The 18,813-nt window shown below is 39.4% G+C and overlaps 1 protein-coding gene across 1 annotated transcript in view; it reads left to right on the top strand.

Annotated features, from left to right (window-relative positions):
* The window catches only part of COL25A1 (collagen type XXV alpha 1 chain), a 409,341-nt gene that overhangs the window by 299,116 nt on the left and 91,412 nt on the right, over nt 1–18,813 (top strand). Inside the window, exons 11-12 of the mRNA XM_073340873.1 lie at nt 10,031–10,057; nt 12,945–12,989. Coding sequence (XP_073196974.1) covers nt 10,031–10,057; nt 12,945–12,989 — 72 coding nt within the window. The remainder of the gene's footprint in view (nt 1–10,030; nt 10,058–12,944; nt 12,990–18,813) is intronic.

Below are 18,813 nucleotides of genomic sequence, written 5' to 3'. Positions count from 1 at the left end.
AAAACATAACTCGTTAAGATACTGAGATGTTAGGCCAAATTTTCAAAGATCTCATCAACAGGTGAGCTATAGAAAACGTATGTGCACAAATTGTGTGTGTAAGCCAGTAAATGAGAAAATGAAATCAGTTTGTCTGTGTAAATATGCAAATGAAGAGTTTTGTAGGAGCAACGGATGTACAAATATTTTGCATGGTTCATGTGGCCCAAATGCTAAGCGCTTAACAAGTTGTGCGCTCTACAAATGCAGTACATTTTCATTACATTAGTACAGAATGGTGTACAGTCATACAGCTGTACTAGGATGTCTCCAGTGGAGTATTTAAGGTCTGTTGAGCAAATAATGAACATTTGGGGCTCTATCCAGCTGATATTTTCTATAGCTTTCCAAAATAAGAAAACTGCTGAAGATTAAAAGTGCTGGCTACCCAGCTGGCCAACTTAAGTCAGGTGGTCTCCGTCACTGAAAAAGTCCCCTCTCTCTCTCTCTCTCTCTCTCTCTCACTCTCACTCTCACACTCACACTCACACTCACACTCACACTCACACACGCCGAAGCCTGGGCGACAGCGTGTTGCAAAAGAGGCATGTAACGGGCAAAATATAATTGCTTTAATTGCAATTTGTTCAGGCAGACAAAATTCCCTATTCTTGTGAAAAAATTCATCATAGCTTTAACGATCACAGATAATCTGTTCTTGGTGCAAATCTCATCCCCAAAATAGGCACCTCTTATGGAATAGCATGTGTAGGATCAGACTGGAGTATTTGCTCTGTATTTACTCAGAGGATAAAGTGCCACTACTGAATTATCAAATCTGCTTTCTGCAGTATCAGGACTTTCTCTGGAGGTTTTACTATCCTGAAGTGGCATTATTGGAGGCATCTAATCCTTTTAGTTCTAGCTTTTCCCCCATTTATCACTGAGCTCTTGCAGTGCTCTCAGTTTAAAAAAAAAAAAAAATCAGTTTGGGCATATTTCCTTCCTGCGTCTTTCTTTCTATATCTACATGACCTATTCTGGAGGAGCAAGTTCACGAAAGCAGAAAGGCATGTCTCTTCACTTCCTCCTTCTGTTGCTGCCTCCACCCATGCTCCGCCCACCCACCACGTGTTGGACATCTTGCCCTTCCTGCTGGCGTCTTCCCTCCCAATTCTTTAGTGTTCCATACTTTCCCCCTTTATCCTTGGTCTTCACTTACCAGTTCTCCTGTCCTCTGGCTGCTCAGCCCTGGCTCCTCCAGTTGGTGCTGTCCCTGCTTTTGCCCTTCCTTCAATCAGTGAAGGACTGAATTCACCCCACTTCTCTCTATGTGATCTGCCAATAACTCACTCATTCTCTTATCCTCATGGACCAGCAAATCCAGTGGGAGGCAGCTAATGAGGTATGATATATGTTAACATTTAACTGATTCTGAAAGTATCTTTTAAAATACAATGGATATTTTTACTTTCTTTATCCACTGACCCTGAGAATGAGTTAACAATAACTTTCTTTGCCAAACCAAAATTTTGAGCCATATACATGAAATCACAGAGGGACAGTGGAGAATTGTTGTTTGTGTTTTTTTAATTACTATTCTTTTAAAAAAAAGTTTTAGGAGAACAGTTTTGGCACATCACTCTTTAAATTCATAAACTACTCTCTTGTTCTAGAAATGTTGAGTCTTACTTTAATTCACAAATTGTGTGACATAAATGGATGCAAATCTATGCATGTAAACGTCAACTCTTTGTTCAAAGGGAAGTTTTGCAAACATTGGGGAACCTAAACTGACCCGAAAAAGAAACCAAAGTTGAAATGTTGAAGTTATAATGCAAACCAAATTAAATGGTAAAATTTTATCATCCCTGAGCGAGATCCTCAGCTTGTATAAACTAGCATTTCTCCACTGACTTGCTTGAAACTATTTACCTCAGCTCAGGACGTGACCCATAGTTTAGTTCCAAGAGTATATTGCTCAATTTATAATTATCTCTTCTGCACTTGTGGTATTATCAAATAGAACGACACTTACATTTTCTGGGATGCCATAGCAACAGAGATCGGCTGAAGAAAAGCACTACATAAAAACTAATTAATTGTTGCTGTTGTTTTTTCCATCAGTGAATGCAAATAGCATTGAGGCCACTGCTTAATCAGAATTTATGTGAAGTTTGCCATCTGATAATTAGTTTGTTTCTTACTTAGCTATTATTTTATCCAGTTGACTTCACCAATACTAGAGACAAATGCAGTTAAACATAAATATGTACTATAAGAATGAATTAGCGCTGCATGGGGCAAGTCTCCTTTGGAGCCATACAGGACCATATTTTCAAAACGTTTTCATGTGCTCATTGTGCATACAAAACAGGATCAGATGTTCAGTGGGTGAAATCCTGGCTCCAGTGAAGTTAACGACAAAACCTTTAATTGACTATGCAGCCTGGATTTCACCCCTGATATAAGGTTAGAGCTTTACACTGTCCCCTGGTTCAGATTTCTATTTCAGTTTTTCTGCCCGCAGGCTGGCAGGGGCTGGAAGTTTTGTAGGGCCAACAGACAGGGAGCAACAAAATGTGTACTGTCTCTTTAAAGGAACAGCAAATTTGTGAGGTTTTTGTGAGTGTTCCAGTGAGAGGGATTGGACATTGCAGGGGAGACCGTTCGGGGGAAACTCGGGGCTGGAAGGGCTCTTGGTGTCACCTTGCAAGTAATAACTAGGCTATTGGAAGGCCACTGCACTGTGAGCCAGCTGCTGCTGGTATCAGGGCTCTGAGCCAAAGCTGCACAGCATAGAGTCACCAAGGGTTACAGGGCAGACGGTGACACAGCCACTTATTGGTCTGGGTTGAAACCTCGAGCATCACGTCAACATGCAAGCAGGTGATGGAGGAGTTTTTCAAAGTCACAGTATCACACTTTGATACAATTTATTTATGGCCATTGAGAGATGTTTTACTTCATTAAAAGCATCTAATATAAATATGCCTCAACAAGCAAAAGCACTCACATCTCCTTTATTTTTTCATTACGTTTTCTCATTTGGCATTTACATTCGCTATCCATGAAATCTGATATCTTGTAAAACAAATCATCTGTGCTATACCAGATCATACAAATAAAAATGGTCCAAGTTCCTATTTCTTACATTTCCTTGAACGTTAAACATCTAGGTAATTTGAAATTGGATACAAAACACCTTGAATGACTCTTCCTAAAATATTACAATCTGAAATTACTTTATTTTTAGGGGGTTGGACTAGATGACCTCTTGAGGTCCCTTCCAACCCTGATATTCTATGATTCTATGATACTTTTAAACTACATTATAATATTTTCAGGACAGATTTATATATTTCCTCATCACTATAAGACTTTTTCCTGTTCTGTAACTTGCTAAAACACACACAGTTAACAGATTGTGCTTAAAAATATTTGGGCAATATAATGATTATTCTGTTCTTACCCCCACTTTTTCATTTTAATAGAAGAGTTGGCTGTGTAAGACAGCTCAGAAGAAAATCCTGATCCCACTGAAGTCTATAGTTTTACCATTGACTTCAGTAGTGCCAGGATTTTACTCCAGGTGTTTACTAACCAGAGAACACCCAAGTATCAAATCATCTGACACACCTCCATTTGTTCATCTTTGCTGTTCTCAACCCTAAAGAGACAGAAGTCCAGACACCAATTAAATTCACAAAGTAGTGATTAAAGCTAATCTAGAAGTCTTCTGGCTTTTACATGCACACTGTCACACAAATCAGTTGGGTCACCTTATCCCAGGATATCCCATTTTTCACTAGCATCAGATGGAGGCATGTGCAATGTTGTTGTAAACACACTTCTAATCAGCTGGAGCAATCAATTAGCTTCCCCGCTGCAATTATACACAATTAGCAATATGAGGTTCTTGTGAACTACAGCCTCCCTCCAGTCTTTCTTCAGAACGTATGTGCCAGTGGTTAGGCCTCCAGAAGACATTCCCAAACCTGTCTTTCATCTCTGGTAATGCTCTATATTACCTTCTGACATATTAGCTATGTTTACTCACTGTGTATCTTAAGATATTATACTGTTTAAAGAAGTAGCTTTACAAAGATTTTGATGGCCTCTGATTAGCAGAAGCTACACTTTTATTTTTATTGTATTTTAGCATTATTTTAGCTCCCTATTTTGTGCAGGCATTACAGCCAAGGCATTGAAACCTGACTGCTTCAGGTTAGCCTTCCCAGTCCACGTTAGAATTTAAATAAAAGTGGCATACTCTTTAAATGTGCTGAGCACCTGCATCTCCCATTGACTTAATGGGATTTCAGGGAGCTCAAATGCTTCTCAGAGCCAGGCCACTTTAATTTAGGTTACAAAACATGGATTGAGGAGCCTAACTTGAGGTATTAAGTTTGAAAATTTTGGCCCAGCCTCCCAGCAGGTCAGTAAAATAGATAAGTATTATCATCCCAATTTACACAGGGGACTGAGGCACAAAGAGAGTAGGAGATTTGGCTAAAGCCGTATGAACGTCTTCGGTATTAGTGGAAATAAAAATTAGGTGTAGGCCACTTGTCCTCAAGCTCTGTTCCTTAACTACAATAACATTCTTTCTGCTGCTAATGGCGATAGTGACAGTAGGCCAGATGCCACTCTATGCTCGACGAGGAAAGTAGCAAAGTAGTGTAGATTGGGCCTTACGCTAGAGGAGACTACTGTGTGTTTCACCTGTCTCCATACACTGCAAAGGCTCCAGGGATTGGGGGAAAGGTAGAACTGAGATGGGGAAGAGGAGAAGGCACTCATGCAGCATATGCCCTTCAAGTTCAGCCAGAAATTCAGTAAATAGATATTTACTGAACCAGATATTATCCTGGTTGAATGTGCGGCTGCAAAGCACCGCTGAGAAGGGTTTCATTGCAGCCACTAGCAGGGACCAAAATGTGGCTCCTGAGGGAGCCGTGCTATGGAAGTAAGACTTAGGGAGCTGTGTGGAAACTGAGCCTCTCTGTAGATGTTTCTGGAGCTATCCCAGGGCCTAAAAGGGGTCCAGTACATTAGGTGGGCAACACAGCCCTCTCCCAATTCCAGGGGAAAAGTGGGAGTTTATCATGTAGGGTAGCAAGTGCTCCCAATTGCAGTCCTAATAAGAAAAGGTAATTAAAATTTTACCAGATATTTTACTTCTGTGCTTAGAGACCCATATGAGAGAGACAAGATTGGAGAGGTAATACCTCTTATTGGACCAACTTCTTCAGCTCTCTGTAGCTCAAAATCTTGTATCTTTCACCAACAGAAGTTGGCCCAATAAAAGATATTGCCTCACCCACCTTGTCTCTCTAATACCCTGGGTCCAAGCTGACTACAAGAACACTGCAAATATATATATATATATATATATATATATATATACATACACACACACACACACACGTATCAATGCTATATTATTCTAAAAGGGAAGGCTTCCAACATGCTTTGTTAGAAATTGTAGACAACCCACTAAAAACAGAATCTAAGGGAAGTCCAGAACATGCTAAAATTTTGGTATTTAACTAAGTTCTCTCCTTTGGTATATAAATGGCTACATTTCCATTGTTCTACCTAGGAGATGACTGGAAGGTGGGTGGGGGGAGGAATCATCGGTGGATCAGCTGCACAAAGTTTCCACATCTGAGTGCCAGATCTTCACCAGTCCCAATGCCACAGGGCAATCCTTCAAAGAAATACTGCTCCCATTTAACTGAGCTCAGCAGTTTGGAAGTTCACAGGGTAAGAAGCACTTGTCACCCTGATAATCTAGGTAAGTTTCTAATTACAACTGCCATTTCTGGGCTTAGTGCTGGAGGCAGCCATCTTGCTGAAGAGTGATATAATCTCTGACTCAAGTAGTGTAATGGAAGAGACAGGAAAACAATTTCCAACGTGATTTAATACAGGTTTGGGTTTAAGCACCATAAAGAGAACACTAATAATGACATAAAATACCATCCACTGTTTTCTTTGCACAACTGTTAACCCATTTAGAAAGTGCTTTAGGAAGTAGTTTACTGTCTCTTCCACTGGGCTTGCATGCATTTAGACTTTATCTGTGCTACGATTTCCTTCCTAAAATTTCTTTCAGTTGCCACTAACAAGTTCAGTTCTATCTGATAGCAATGTCAGGAGCTCTACTGTGAAAATCACCAATGGAATTAGACGCAGTACTTAAAACCACCAACAGCAGCCTGTAGCCCTGTCTATACGAGAACTCCAATTACTACTGCCCCTGGTGGAGCTGGAGTGGTGGTGGCGATGGTGGGGAAATTCTAGGGAAAATGCCTGGTTTGCCACAGCCACAGGGTCACAGATTATATCACTTTTCAGCAGACTAGAAGCCTCTGGCACTAGACACAGAAATGTCCCATATATAATTAATAAACTCCCATTTCACAGTTTATTCTCGGAGATAGCAATAATATATTAATGATATTAACTTCTGTTTAAATAGTCACTTTCCGCTGAAGGATCCCAACTGGCTCTTCAGTGAGAGATACCTTAGAAGAAACATAGAGAGATACCACTTCAAAAAGTATAGACATAGAGCACCACTGAAATACAGCCACATTTGTGATGGAGGTCAGCAAAGAACAGGAGCACAGTTGGGGGAAGGCAAATTTTGCCAGAGATCTCATGCCTAACCCTTGCTATAACAGTACCAAGGGTTTTTTAAGCTGTCATCCAAAATTGTTTTTCACCCTTACAATCTGGACTAAGGGTTCTTGGTAAAGGCTTCCTTTAAAGAACTCATTGTTATGATACTATTGTTTTCATTTTGGAGGTGTCTGAGGCACTATCCTGCATGTCTCAAGGTTTATAGGGGGTGCTATTTTTGATGGCATGGTTAATGTAACACTGTTTTTGATGGCCTATTCCACTTCACCCCATATACCTGGATTAGTCTCCCTCGCCTTGTACACAAAGTAACCTTACTATCCTTTTTCAGATCCCTAATCAAAATTCAGGTCTTCGGTCTAGCTAATGCCTGCTCTGGTGCTGCCTGCCGCTAGACTGATGCTTAAGCATTTAGGGCTCTATCAGACCTTCAGACCACGCTCCTGCATTACAGCTGTACTGTCTGAGTGGGAGCTCCAGTATGCTTGGAGTGGCAATTGCTGTGCCCCTAATGGGGTGCACTGCAATGTGTGCTCCTTTCTGTGGTCAGACAGCTCTGCTGACCAGTAGAGAGGAAGGTAGCGCCATGGCTCCAATGCACCGAAGTCAGTGCAAAATTGCCATTGGCCTCAATAGAATGGTTAAGAGCTCTACATTGTAACTGTATTTCTTCAGGGCAGGGACCAGGACTTTTACTTGGTATGTAAAGTGCCTCACACATCACAGTCATTATATAAACAATAATAATAATGCTCAAACTGGAAAAAATATGGTGTGCTCCTACCATTCCACAGTTTATCCTTTTTTTATCAGGTATTAGGAGTAATGGGATGATGTTACCACCCACAGTACACCTCACTATTTGAGTTACTTGATCCCAGTTATTAGAGGATGCTAACAATTACCAAGTATGCTTGATACAGGAGAAATGCAAGGAGCCTTTTTGCTCACCAGCACAGCTGTGTGGAAAGTTGCAGCATTGCTGCAGGTAGCACAAGGGGAATCTGATACGGGTGGGGGATTCGGCTGAGTGTTTCTAAATTAATGGGTGTCGTGGTGACTGGCTCTAGAAGAAGCTTTCTCTCTTTTTTTCCATTGGGGGGAGAGAGAGAAAAATACACCTTGTAAATTATCACTGTATGTTTTTATGCCCCTGACTGCTTACCCAATGTACTGCACTCAACAGGACACACATGCTATCAACATCCTGGTATTTTTTCAACTTCACCTTGAAATTTCTTGCACTTCAGTGCCACCCACAATTAACAATCAAGAAACATGCATTCTTTTATTCCCACATCCAGCATTCCCCCCTCCCCCGCCACACACACACACACCCCTCAGCCACCAACAGACCTTCTTACCAAGCGCCAACCACTTAATGGAAATAAGAGCTGACTTATTCTACAGTTTCTTGAATTCTGTGGCCTGGAAGGACTTGTCCTCCAGCCTAGTAAACCAGACAGCAGTTCCAGCCACTGTCCTGATTCTTCCCAGTGCTGAGCACATTCAATTCCCACTGAAGATTGGAAGCTGAAAGCACTCAGCACCTCACAAGTGGCTTTCCGCATCTCTGAAGATCAGGCAGAAAGTCAACAGAAAGGAGGATGCTCAGAATATTGCACAATCAGGCCCTAATCCTGCTCCCATTGATGCCAATGACAATAATAATCTTCAGTGGGGCAGGATTGGAACCTAAATAATGAGCTATCCTTATTCATGAGAAATCCAATCCAGGAATGAATTAGTCCAGGGAATTAGTGCCTGAAGGTGATAGGATTTTTGATGGTGAAACTGGAGAACATTCTATTTCTGTTTGATGCTTAAACATTTAGGGCTCTATCAGACCACTCTCCTGCATGACAAAGGCACTAACCTACATTTTTCAAGCTTGGACACCCAAAGTTAGTCACATAAATCCAAATATGAAACCTACATAACTCCATCCGTATTGGCAATTCTAGGACCCATAATTCACCACCGTTGGAACTCATCCATGCTAGCAATGGTGGTGGCTGTGGTGTGTCATCCAACACCTCAGGGGATGAACAGCTGAAAAGTGCAGAAGGTTATTGTGTCAGGGAGAGAGTGTTGAACAGAACACATTCTGCACCCTGGACATTCCCATGGCCTCTATCTCCACTGGCCAGTGATGGGGTGAAGATCATACTTCACCCTCTTGATTAATGTTGTAATGGCTGTTCTTCCACTGTGTGCCAGGAAACTCCAGGAGGCATTGTGTCCCTTAGCAACCTCTGCCCTGCTTTCACAGCATATGCCATAAAGCAAAATCCATCCCTATATTTCAGAGCAGCATTTTCATTGTGCAAGCTGAGTGTCTAAACAACTCCAGCTCTGGTATCGCTCCCCTCTTTGACTTGGGGCAAGTCACAAAGGGCTGGATTTTGTGTTCTGTTCGCTTTGTGTCACTCAGGCAGCACAAACAATTGACATACCTGACTAGTAAAGAATTTCCCCTGCGTTGTGGATCTCTCCAGGGGTGACAGAACCAGCTTCTGCAACAGCTTCCCCACCTTCCCTTGGCCATTGCCTAGGAAGAGGGATACAGGAAGGACTTGTGTTGGAGCTGATCTGACTTCCTCCAGGACCAACTGACGTGGATCGAGGAGCTGCGTGATTTCCCTGATGCCTCTCCTCTGCAGCCAAGCTCCATTTGGGTGGAGTGGAGAATCCAGGCCATTGAAGTCCCATTAAAATCAACAAGACTTGAGCACATGCTTAATGTTAAGCAGATGTTTAAGTGCTTTTTTAAGACAACAGCCCATTAACCTCTCTGATCATCTGTAAAATAGGGATAATAATGCTTCCCTACCTCTCAAGGGTGGTGTTAAGAATAATTGGTTAATGTTTTTAAACTGCGTTGAAGAATAAAAGCACTGTAAAATGCTATGCGGATTTGCTTAGTCCTAGACTTAGAGAGGTGTGTGTTGCAGGGGAGGGGGAGTTTATTTATCTTTTTTTCCCAAAAATGTTCATTGCTTAAATCTTTTCTTTATGTTGGCAAGCGAATATGTAATGTAGGTATTTCACTGTGGAAGCACACCTGTTTCTTAGCTGGTATTAGAAGCAGAAAGGCCTTAGCTTTCTAAATGCTGACACATTTGCATCTATAAGAAGAAACAGACAGAATGGAATATAAAAGATTAAAAAAAGGGGGGAAATCTGAATTTTTCAGTGTGTAGTTAATGCTATTCCAAAAAAGAGGAGAAAAGATCCATTGTACATTTCCAGCAGAAAGTTTTACTTTTCCTTGATGTCCAAAACATCAGCTGGTTTCAGTCCAGCATAAGAATGCTTACACAATAGGACATTTTTAATTGGTCATTTAAGCTTAAATTGGCTACATTATTATGCTAATTAAATTATTTTCCCTTTTCAGGGGCCTCAGGGACCTCCAGGACAAAAGGTATAGTATAAACAACAATACTGTGAAAGTGATTATACTTCCTAGTGCCAAATTGCAAGCAGGAGAGGTGAATGGAATTAGCTACTGTACACCACATTGAAGCAGTTAGTTTAGTCTGTGAATTTTGTTTTCCGAAAATACAACTACATAATGTGAGACACAGGATTTCTAATTTCGCCCATTATAGGAAATTCAAGCAATGCAGAGCAGACTGTTTTCAATCTGTCTGCTGAACTTGCAGGTTAAAAGGGCACTATAATTTTCTTTATTCAAGTACTGTATAACTATGAAACCAAACTTGAAACACTGTAAAAGGTGGGGGATAAAGTTTCAAATTGAATGCATGTCTTTACTCAAGTAGATCAGTGCCATATGACCAAAAAAGTGACCAGAAGAAATAAAGGATGTAGGTGTTGCTGATAAATGGTGTTTGGTTGGCTGTATTCAGGTGGCCTGCCGGTGTCTTCCTATTTCTATGGTAACCTGACAACTGACTTCCTGTGAATGCTTTCAGCATTATTTACACTCATTAGGACTGACTGCTGCAGTTTGATGGAATGAACCAAGGATTTATGGGATTGAACCATCAGAACAATACTAAATATATCGGTAATAAAAACTAGTAGGCTGCACTTTGCCAGTGTGTGACCCAATTATCATGAAGGCCAAATTGTTTGAAAAGTGATTTCAGAAGATAAACAATATTGTCAAAGATGTTTAAGAAAATTCATTTAATGATTTAAAATTATCTAGAGAAAACCTAAAAGAATAATTATCCTTCAGAGGTGGGAATGATATTATCCCCTGTTTTTCTGTCCCTGAGACTGTCACAGGCACAGCATTCTTTGAAATCTGGGTTGTTTGGCATTGGTTAAAACAAAACATTTCAAACAAAAGAAGGTAAAAGCTATGAAGATGTAACGGCTTGATCCTGCACCATTCAAGTCAATGGGAGTTTTCCCACTGACATAAATAGGAGCAGGATCAAGCCCTAGGACTAAGGAGAGGAGCGTTGTATGCTTAGCAATATAACCTCTGATAGACAGTGTGTGAAATTGTAAAGCTGCCCTAGTCCCCATGTTGCCATTTTAAAACTACTCCTTCAGACTTGGGAGGTACTTTAATAGCATGCTTAACATCAGCAAAGCCTTTCTTTTCTTTTTTTTTTTTTTGGATGTTAGAAAATCTGAGATCCTTTTGCATGATTAAGCATATGCTAATTTTAAACCTGTTTTATTTATGCATGTCAGCATCTTATAAGAAAAATCAGCAGATATCAATAAGGGAACAGTCCATACTTAAAAAAACAGTTTATCAAGAGCCTGATGGCTTACCTCCCTTCTGAGCCTGTGTGTTGCCCTCTGTTTTTTGGGAGGAAGAACAAGAATATGTGACTGTTCACTAATGCCCCCTATTCCTGATTAGCATTCATGGGCTGCTTGCATCAAGCAACAACAGGGCTGGTACAGACAATGCTACCAAGTCTGCATCCTTTGGGGGCCTCCAGGTCCTGAAGGCCTCCCCACATCCCTCCAGCAGGGAAAAGGGTGAAATGCTCATTTGATATCTCTTGCTAAGGTTACAGTGCCACGTTGTATGGAATACAAACAATTTCTGAATGACTCACAGCTCTATGGAGACAAGAGCTGGAGCCTTCTGAGAGTTCAGGATGTCTCCCTTTACTGTGGCCCATTCTGGGACACATGACACATTTCCTCCTTTTCCTATTTAGCAGGAATTTTCCATCCATTATTCTCCTAACCCAATCCATCCACAAATGCAGGCATCAGTATTGGACACATTCCCTAATGACTTCTATGTCCCCGGACTTCTCCCACTGGACTGAACTTTCTAACTGGTGTGCATAACTGGATGGAGGGGAGAGGGTCCCCCACTGATTCTTTGGTCTTGCAGAAAGTGGACCCAAATGAATGGCTTTACAGGGGGCTCTAGATTTGTTTGAAAGAGTCCTGGACAACAATACACCCCACCACTGGCAATCCCCTTCTCTTTAGAACAAACTAGCCTGTATAAAGAGGCTCAGATGCTTGTGAGCTAAGCTGAGGATGTGTTTATAAATGAAAGATAAATTGATGGTTTCAATGTACTTTTTCACTGAAACTTACTGTTTTTTAAAAAAAACCCGCTATGTCAGCACATACTGTACTGCTGCTTTCCTCACCTTCTGAATTGTCACTGAAAATTCATAATGACAGTTGCACAAGTTGCTACAAAAAGACAATGCATCATAAAGAAGTTTACATTTGTTCTAAGTCTTTATAAAAAAAGATCCCTCAAATGTTACATTTCATTGCCGATTTCTTTTTAATTCTTTCTTCACGTCTGCTTCTTGTTTGATCTATAGTGGTTTTTAATGTTTTGATTGTAGTAACTAAAACTAAGCAGTGCCAGACAGAATTATTCCAGCTTATCCCTTAAAAGTACTAAAGATTGGTCAGTGTTACCAGTTGGTAGCTTTAAAGCATGGTTCCTGATATGAATATTTGTAATCACAGAGGTCCAAACACTAGATTTAGGAGGCTCTTTCTTCCAAATTCATGCAGAGTGGTCAGTGGAATTGAATTATAATTCTTTAGTTTGTACTGAAGGTTTCAGAACATCACAATATAATCAGCCATTTGAAACTTGGTTAACGAAGTAGGACATCAAGTATGCAATAATTATAACACTAGGACACTTCTGGTTAGTGCAGAAGGTCAAGTGGGAAGAGCTCTTACCATCAACAATGATTATTTTTAAAAACATTTTGCACTTATGGCAAGCATGTGTTCAACATAATTCTTTAAGTATTGGGTTTAGAGCTGACATGTTTTATGATTTGTTTGTCTGTTAAACTTGCTAAACCCAAGTCTATGGTTCCCACCAGGGTTCTGTTGGAGTGCCTGGTGTTCCAGGAATAGATGGACATATGGTGAGTTCAATATGAAACTTTTTCGCCTTCTTTTTCAGTGCTGAAAATGCTATTTACTTGAGTTTCTAAAGCCAGTCAGAGTTTTTCTACATGAAAGAATTGCACTGATATAACCAAAGATGTGATTTTTTAACAGATTTTGTTAACTTGCTGCCAAAGACACTGTGGACACTCTTTTTTTGTTTAAGGGACTTTTTCTGATTTAGCTTAAGGCAACTGGCGACAAGTTTAATTGAAACTGAAACAAGCCACTGTGAAACTGGGCTAAGAGTGTTCACACAGGGGTTTGTTTTAGTTTAACTAAATCAGCTTTTAAAAGACACCCGTATAACTTAAATGGAAATGCCTTATGTAGACAAATCCTCAGTCACTATGTCTCATTAGGAATAATTTTTAATTTCCCAATTCATACAATGAAATTTTAGTTTTCTGAACTCCCAGGGAAAGTCGTGAAATACAACAGGATCAATGATTGGCTATAAAAATACACATAAATTAGGTAAGCAAAGATAGCTAGACAAAGATTCTGTTCAAAATGATAACACTATTGTTGCAAAAATAGATGTTGAGGTAAATACGTACAATGTTATTGTTAGTTTTAAATTGGAGTTTGTGTTGGAGGTTTTATTTTGGGTTTGCATTTTATATATCACCAAATATTGCAGTCCCCAGTCATTTATGTTATTCAGACAAAATTTCCATTGAAGTATGTGGGAGTTTTGCTTGAATAAAGAGTAAATAAAGATTGTGGGATCTGGCCCTTAAATGGAAAGAACGAGATAAAGCTTTTAAGCTGAAACGAATACAGTCCTGTTGGTATTATGAGAACATGTAGTTTTAAAGTCTCCTTACAATTAAATTAAGACAACAAATAGCCTTAAATTACTATGTACATAGGGAAAAAAAGACAACCTTATAGCTTTTTGTTGGGCCCAGTCCTGCAATTTTACTCCCATGAGTACTTCCGTTCAAGATAATGGGACTTCTCATGTGAGTAAATTGACTCATGCTTCAGTTTTTTGAGGGTCAGGCCCCCAGTGAGCTATGCCCTCCACCTGCGAGACACCTATGAAATCTGAACCTAGAAACAAGCTTCTTCTTTCACTGATACACAAGACACGGCTGTATTTGGCTCTTTCTATAGCTCATGCCAAGTTCTGCAGCTAGGTTCAGGGAGAGATAAATGGAAGTTTGTCAGATGGATGTGTATAACTTTACACAATGTATCTACAAAAAAAGAAAAATACAAAAGATTTTTTGCAATTTCCTTTCTCATGGCTTAATGCCTTTCTGTAAAGGACCATGTCTTCTCTGCTGTTTTTACAGTGCCTGGCTCATTGTTGTGCTACTAGCAATAAATAATGAATAAGAAAATGGATTAGAAATGTAGGGGGAACATAAACTTCGATTCACTGTGGAAAAATGCAAACTAATCCATCTGGGAGGAAAATAATCCCCAAAACAATTATTCAGTTGGGACGGGAGGAGGGATTTATCTTTGGTCACTAGTGAAATCAATTTGGTAGTCCTAATCTTTTAGTTCCATCACTAAACTGACTCACAGTTCAGCATGACTGATGGTCTCTGCTTACAAGGGAGGCCTCTGACTAAAACAGCAGGGGTGTTTCACATCAGCACTAAGGTCTGTTGGCTGTGCTGGGTGGGGAAGTTTACATAATATGCCTGGCCCAGCTCTAGACAGTACTATGCATCTGTTTTTCTCATGAACACTTACTTTCCTACCAAACTTCAAAAACACTTGCAGGGAATACCAAAAGGAAAAAAAAATATAATTGATTCACTGTGTTCGGATGACAAACCATTGTATATAAAGATGGTGATATGCATACAAAAAAAACCTTAAAGCATAACTCCAAAGTGTGTGTTCGTTTATTTTGAATTGAGTTTTTCTTAACAAAAAAAAAGTACAGCATTTAACATTATAATTTGCAGTTCTGGATCTGTATAATTTGATTATAATAGTTAACATTTAATAGTCATTTCATTTTATTGCTAGTAAAACATGAACCTAATTTTGCCATAATATCCGAGGAAGACAAAAAAAAAAATAGTGTTGTCTGTTGTAAGACAGCAAAGGAGAAAATATTTTGGAATCAGCATATGTGAGATCTAAGATATGTTAAAATATCACCAGCCAAATTTTTCATGGGGTCTCAGATTTTTTGTGACTGTACTTAGTTGAGGGAACGATTCTGCAGGCACAATCACTTATGGGCAAAAACAGTAGAGTGTAGACGCTAATTACCAGTGCATTATTTGTATGTTCAAATCGGGTTTGTGACTATGTAGTCTACCTCCTAAACGTTATCTGGTGTGTCCACCAAAGTGTGGGTGCAAAATTAGTAACATCATCTTTGAAAACTTGGCCTACTTACTTGTAAAGGAAGGACAAGATTAATTCCAGGCAAATTGAACTATATTGGATTGATGATTCACTTCTTATAAAAAAGATTATTTTTAGGGGCTTGAGGACACAAATTTACTCAAGCAAATAGTTTTTACTCACATGAGTAGATGCATTGATTTCAATTGGACTACTCATACGAGTTAGGATTTGCCGGATTGTGGTCAATATTTTTTTTTAAGATAATACATTGGAAAGACCAATGTGGACTTTCACTGTGGGTAGGAATAAATGATTCTATGGTCTCACAATTTGTACATCTACCTTCTGAAAGTTATGTATACGGCATGGTATTCATACTTTACAAAGGAAAAAATAAATATGGAGTTTCCATAGGAAAAAAAGGAAAAAATGTTACAGCTCTTTATATGCTACTCATCAAATTTAAATTGTGCTTCAAAGATAGAACCTAACAGTTTCTGTTTATAGTTTTATGTTCTGATTTCCTTCAGTAGTTGTGGCATTTTCAAACATTTTCCTCTGTATAACTTGAAGACACTTTTAAATGGTTATACATTTCCTATAAAGGCGTCATCACATTTTCATTCAGGTTGAACGCTTTACTTTTGGCCTGGAAGAAAGAATGTGCACGTTACTAAACTAAGAAACTAAATCCTAGAGCAAGGCTATAGAGATCTAAAATAAAAATGTAGACAAAATTCTTTTCATTATACTACAGTTGTTTTTCACAGCCCTTGACGACATGTAATATTTTATTGGGAAAGAAAATGAATTACTTCAATGTAGCACAAATGTGACAAAGGTGGCATGCTGCAATTCCTTTCAGTAAATGACTAATAAATTCCATTTGTTTGCGAATAAATGAAAAAAAAATATTGAAAAGCTAAATTAAAATAACATTGTATAATATATGAAGAGGCGTATAATATACTGTACAATACACCATGCAGTATAAGGTTTGTTCCTGCCAGTGAGCTGTGCAAATGGATCCCTGTGCTCAGATTTTGGTGCCAAAAGGTTAAATCTGTCAGATAGCATGCAAACCCATAGTTCCATTTTATGCAGGAGATACTGTTGAAAAAGACTGGAATAATAACTTCAGTGTCTGGCTTAATTTTTCCATTGTCCATTGTAGGCTTCTCTTCCTCTGTAGTCTCAAACTAGAGATAGACTCCTTTGAGAAATGAATGTTTATGCTGAAGAAGCTAGTCTTCATGAATTAAAGTTAGAGTTTGTTGTGGGATGCTGGCTGGTGATTCTGGCAGCGTTCTTATGGATTTACTGTGATTTGCAGAATATTGAACCAGGCTCAAATATGTGATGCAAATCATCTCCCTTGAAGACATATGGGTAAAAGGTTTAGAAAAGCCTTAGAGCCATGATAGCCTTTTAATGAGTGAACTCCCTCCGTCTAATGATGTATTGGACTAGAATGCAAGGGGCATTAACGGGGTTAATATTTTCTTTCTTAGGATCCAATTCAGGAAAGTATCTCTGTTCAGGAAAGCACTTAAGCATGTACTTAATTTTAAGCATGCACTTAAGGCCCGCTGACTTAAAGTTAAGCATATGCTCAAATGCTTTCCTCAGTTTTACTCCCCCTTCAGAAATAATCACTCACCTTGAGGAAATTTTGTAAGGTTGCCGTTAGCCATAGCAACACCCCCAGCAACTGAAAGTCCGCAGTGAAGTTACTTTTTCTTTTAATGCGAGCCGTTTAATGTGCAGCGAAGCACTCTCAGTCATAGAAGGTTTTTCTATATTCTTCCTTTTTTTCTTCATCCGTCCTTTAATTGGAATAGTGGAATATGGAAAACGGATACTGCTTATGACCAATAGGTCCGGCCCGGGCTACATAGCAATGTAGACAGGCACAACAGCTCTTGGAGCAGTGAGAGGATGTAGCTCTGATCAGGGCCTTCTCTTCCTTTTCACAAAACACAGTGGGCACCCTGTGCCACTGGTGCTCTCCTGGCTAGTCCAGAGAGATAGCGGGGCTCTAACCCCACTCCTCTCCACCCGCTTTGCAGAATCATACACTCACAGTAGCACAAGCCTGCCCCATCGGCGTGCACTGGGAACACAAGGTGCAGGATTGTGCCTGGCCTATGTGGGGACTCAAGGGAAAGTAGAAGAGTTCTTGCACTTACACAGTGTATCCCTGTATCACTAATATTAAACTGGCTACAAAAGGATTCTTGAAAAGTTTAGATAGTACAAGGATATGACTCAAATCAGTTATTCCTTATGTGGGCTTTACTCAGGCAGAACTCCTGTTGTCTCCAACAAGTCAGAAGGACTTTTGAAGTCAATGGGAGTTTTGTCTCAGTAAGGACTGCAGTATATTTGGCCTGAAGGAATTCACTTTCCCATGAGCGAATTGGAGATTTACTTGAGCTGTGTAATTCTCATTAGCTTTAAATGGGACTTTCTTACAGTACATAAATCCTCCCCTCTTCACCGCCTACATATGTTAGATCCCTATTTTTATTTATACATTACTTGGGAATTTTTTTTTAAAAGGATGTATTGAAAGCAAAATGTGTGGTCAGTGTCGATCATTCCACTTTAAATTGCTTCAGTAGTTTGACCAAGTTACCAGATAGCAATTTGGCAAACCTGGAAAAAAATTTCCTTCTTTTACATATGCTAGTAGATTTAGAGACTGAGGGTGTGCAGATTTATTATTACCCTTTTGATTGCTTATTTATTATTACTCTTGTGCATATACATTTCTCTTCCAGTACTATTTATTACACAGGATACATATTTTAAAAGATTTTCTTTAAAGTATTTTTTGCAGGTATAAAAACCATGTTGTATGAAGTGCAGTTTATTAAAAGAAGAAATACAAAGAAAGGAAACATCATTGAGTATAATTCACAAATTCTCAGACGAGTTTGTGGGCCAGCTGAGCCTTGTTGAAGAGTCTTTTCACTTAATTTCACCTGGTGAGTGGGCCAGAAGAGATTTCCAGGCCTTAAACAAACAATTTTAAGTTCCTTTTTAGGGGGGGGGGGGGATGGACGAAAAGCAAGTTGAAAGGAGGTAATTCAACCCTTGCTTGAAATGAAAATCACAGTAACATGTCTGAGAAACCACTTTTTCCCCCTGTCCTCGTTCATGTATTTTACAGGAAAATTAGCCTGGATTAGGTTTTGGGGGCCTCTTGTATTTCCTCTTCCTTAAAATTAATTACATTCTAGTGACTGAAAAATATAGCAGCACTGACAAACCTTTCCTCTCAGGGGCAGGGAAAAATCAACCAGATGCTATACCAAGAGGTACTCATCACACCAAAACTATGCTGACATGAAAGAGGCTGCTTTTTTTCTTGCTTTTTTACCCTTTTGGTCCTTTTTCTTTTAAATTCAAGACATACAGCAAAAGTTAGGTTAGCCACCCACCTCAATTTTTGCTGAACAGTCCTGATTTTTG

This window comes from Lepidochelys kempii, chromosome 4 (genome assembly GCF_965140265.1).
Source record: "Lepidochelys kempii isolate rLepKem1 chromosome 4, rLepKem1.hap2, whole genome shotgun sequence".
In the NCBI taxonomy this organism is placed as follows: domain Eukaryota; kingdom Metazoa; phylum Chordata; order Testudines; family Cheloniidae; genus Lepidochelys; species Lepidochelys kempii.
This window is presented reverse-complemented; position numbering and strand designations above follow the sequence as displayed.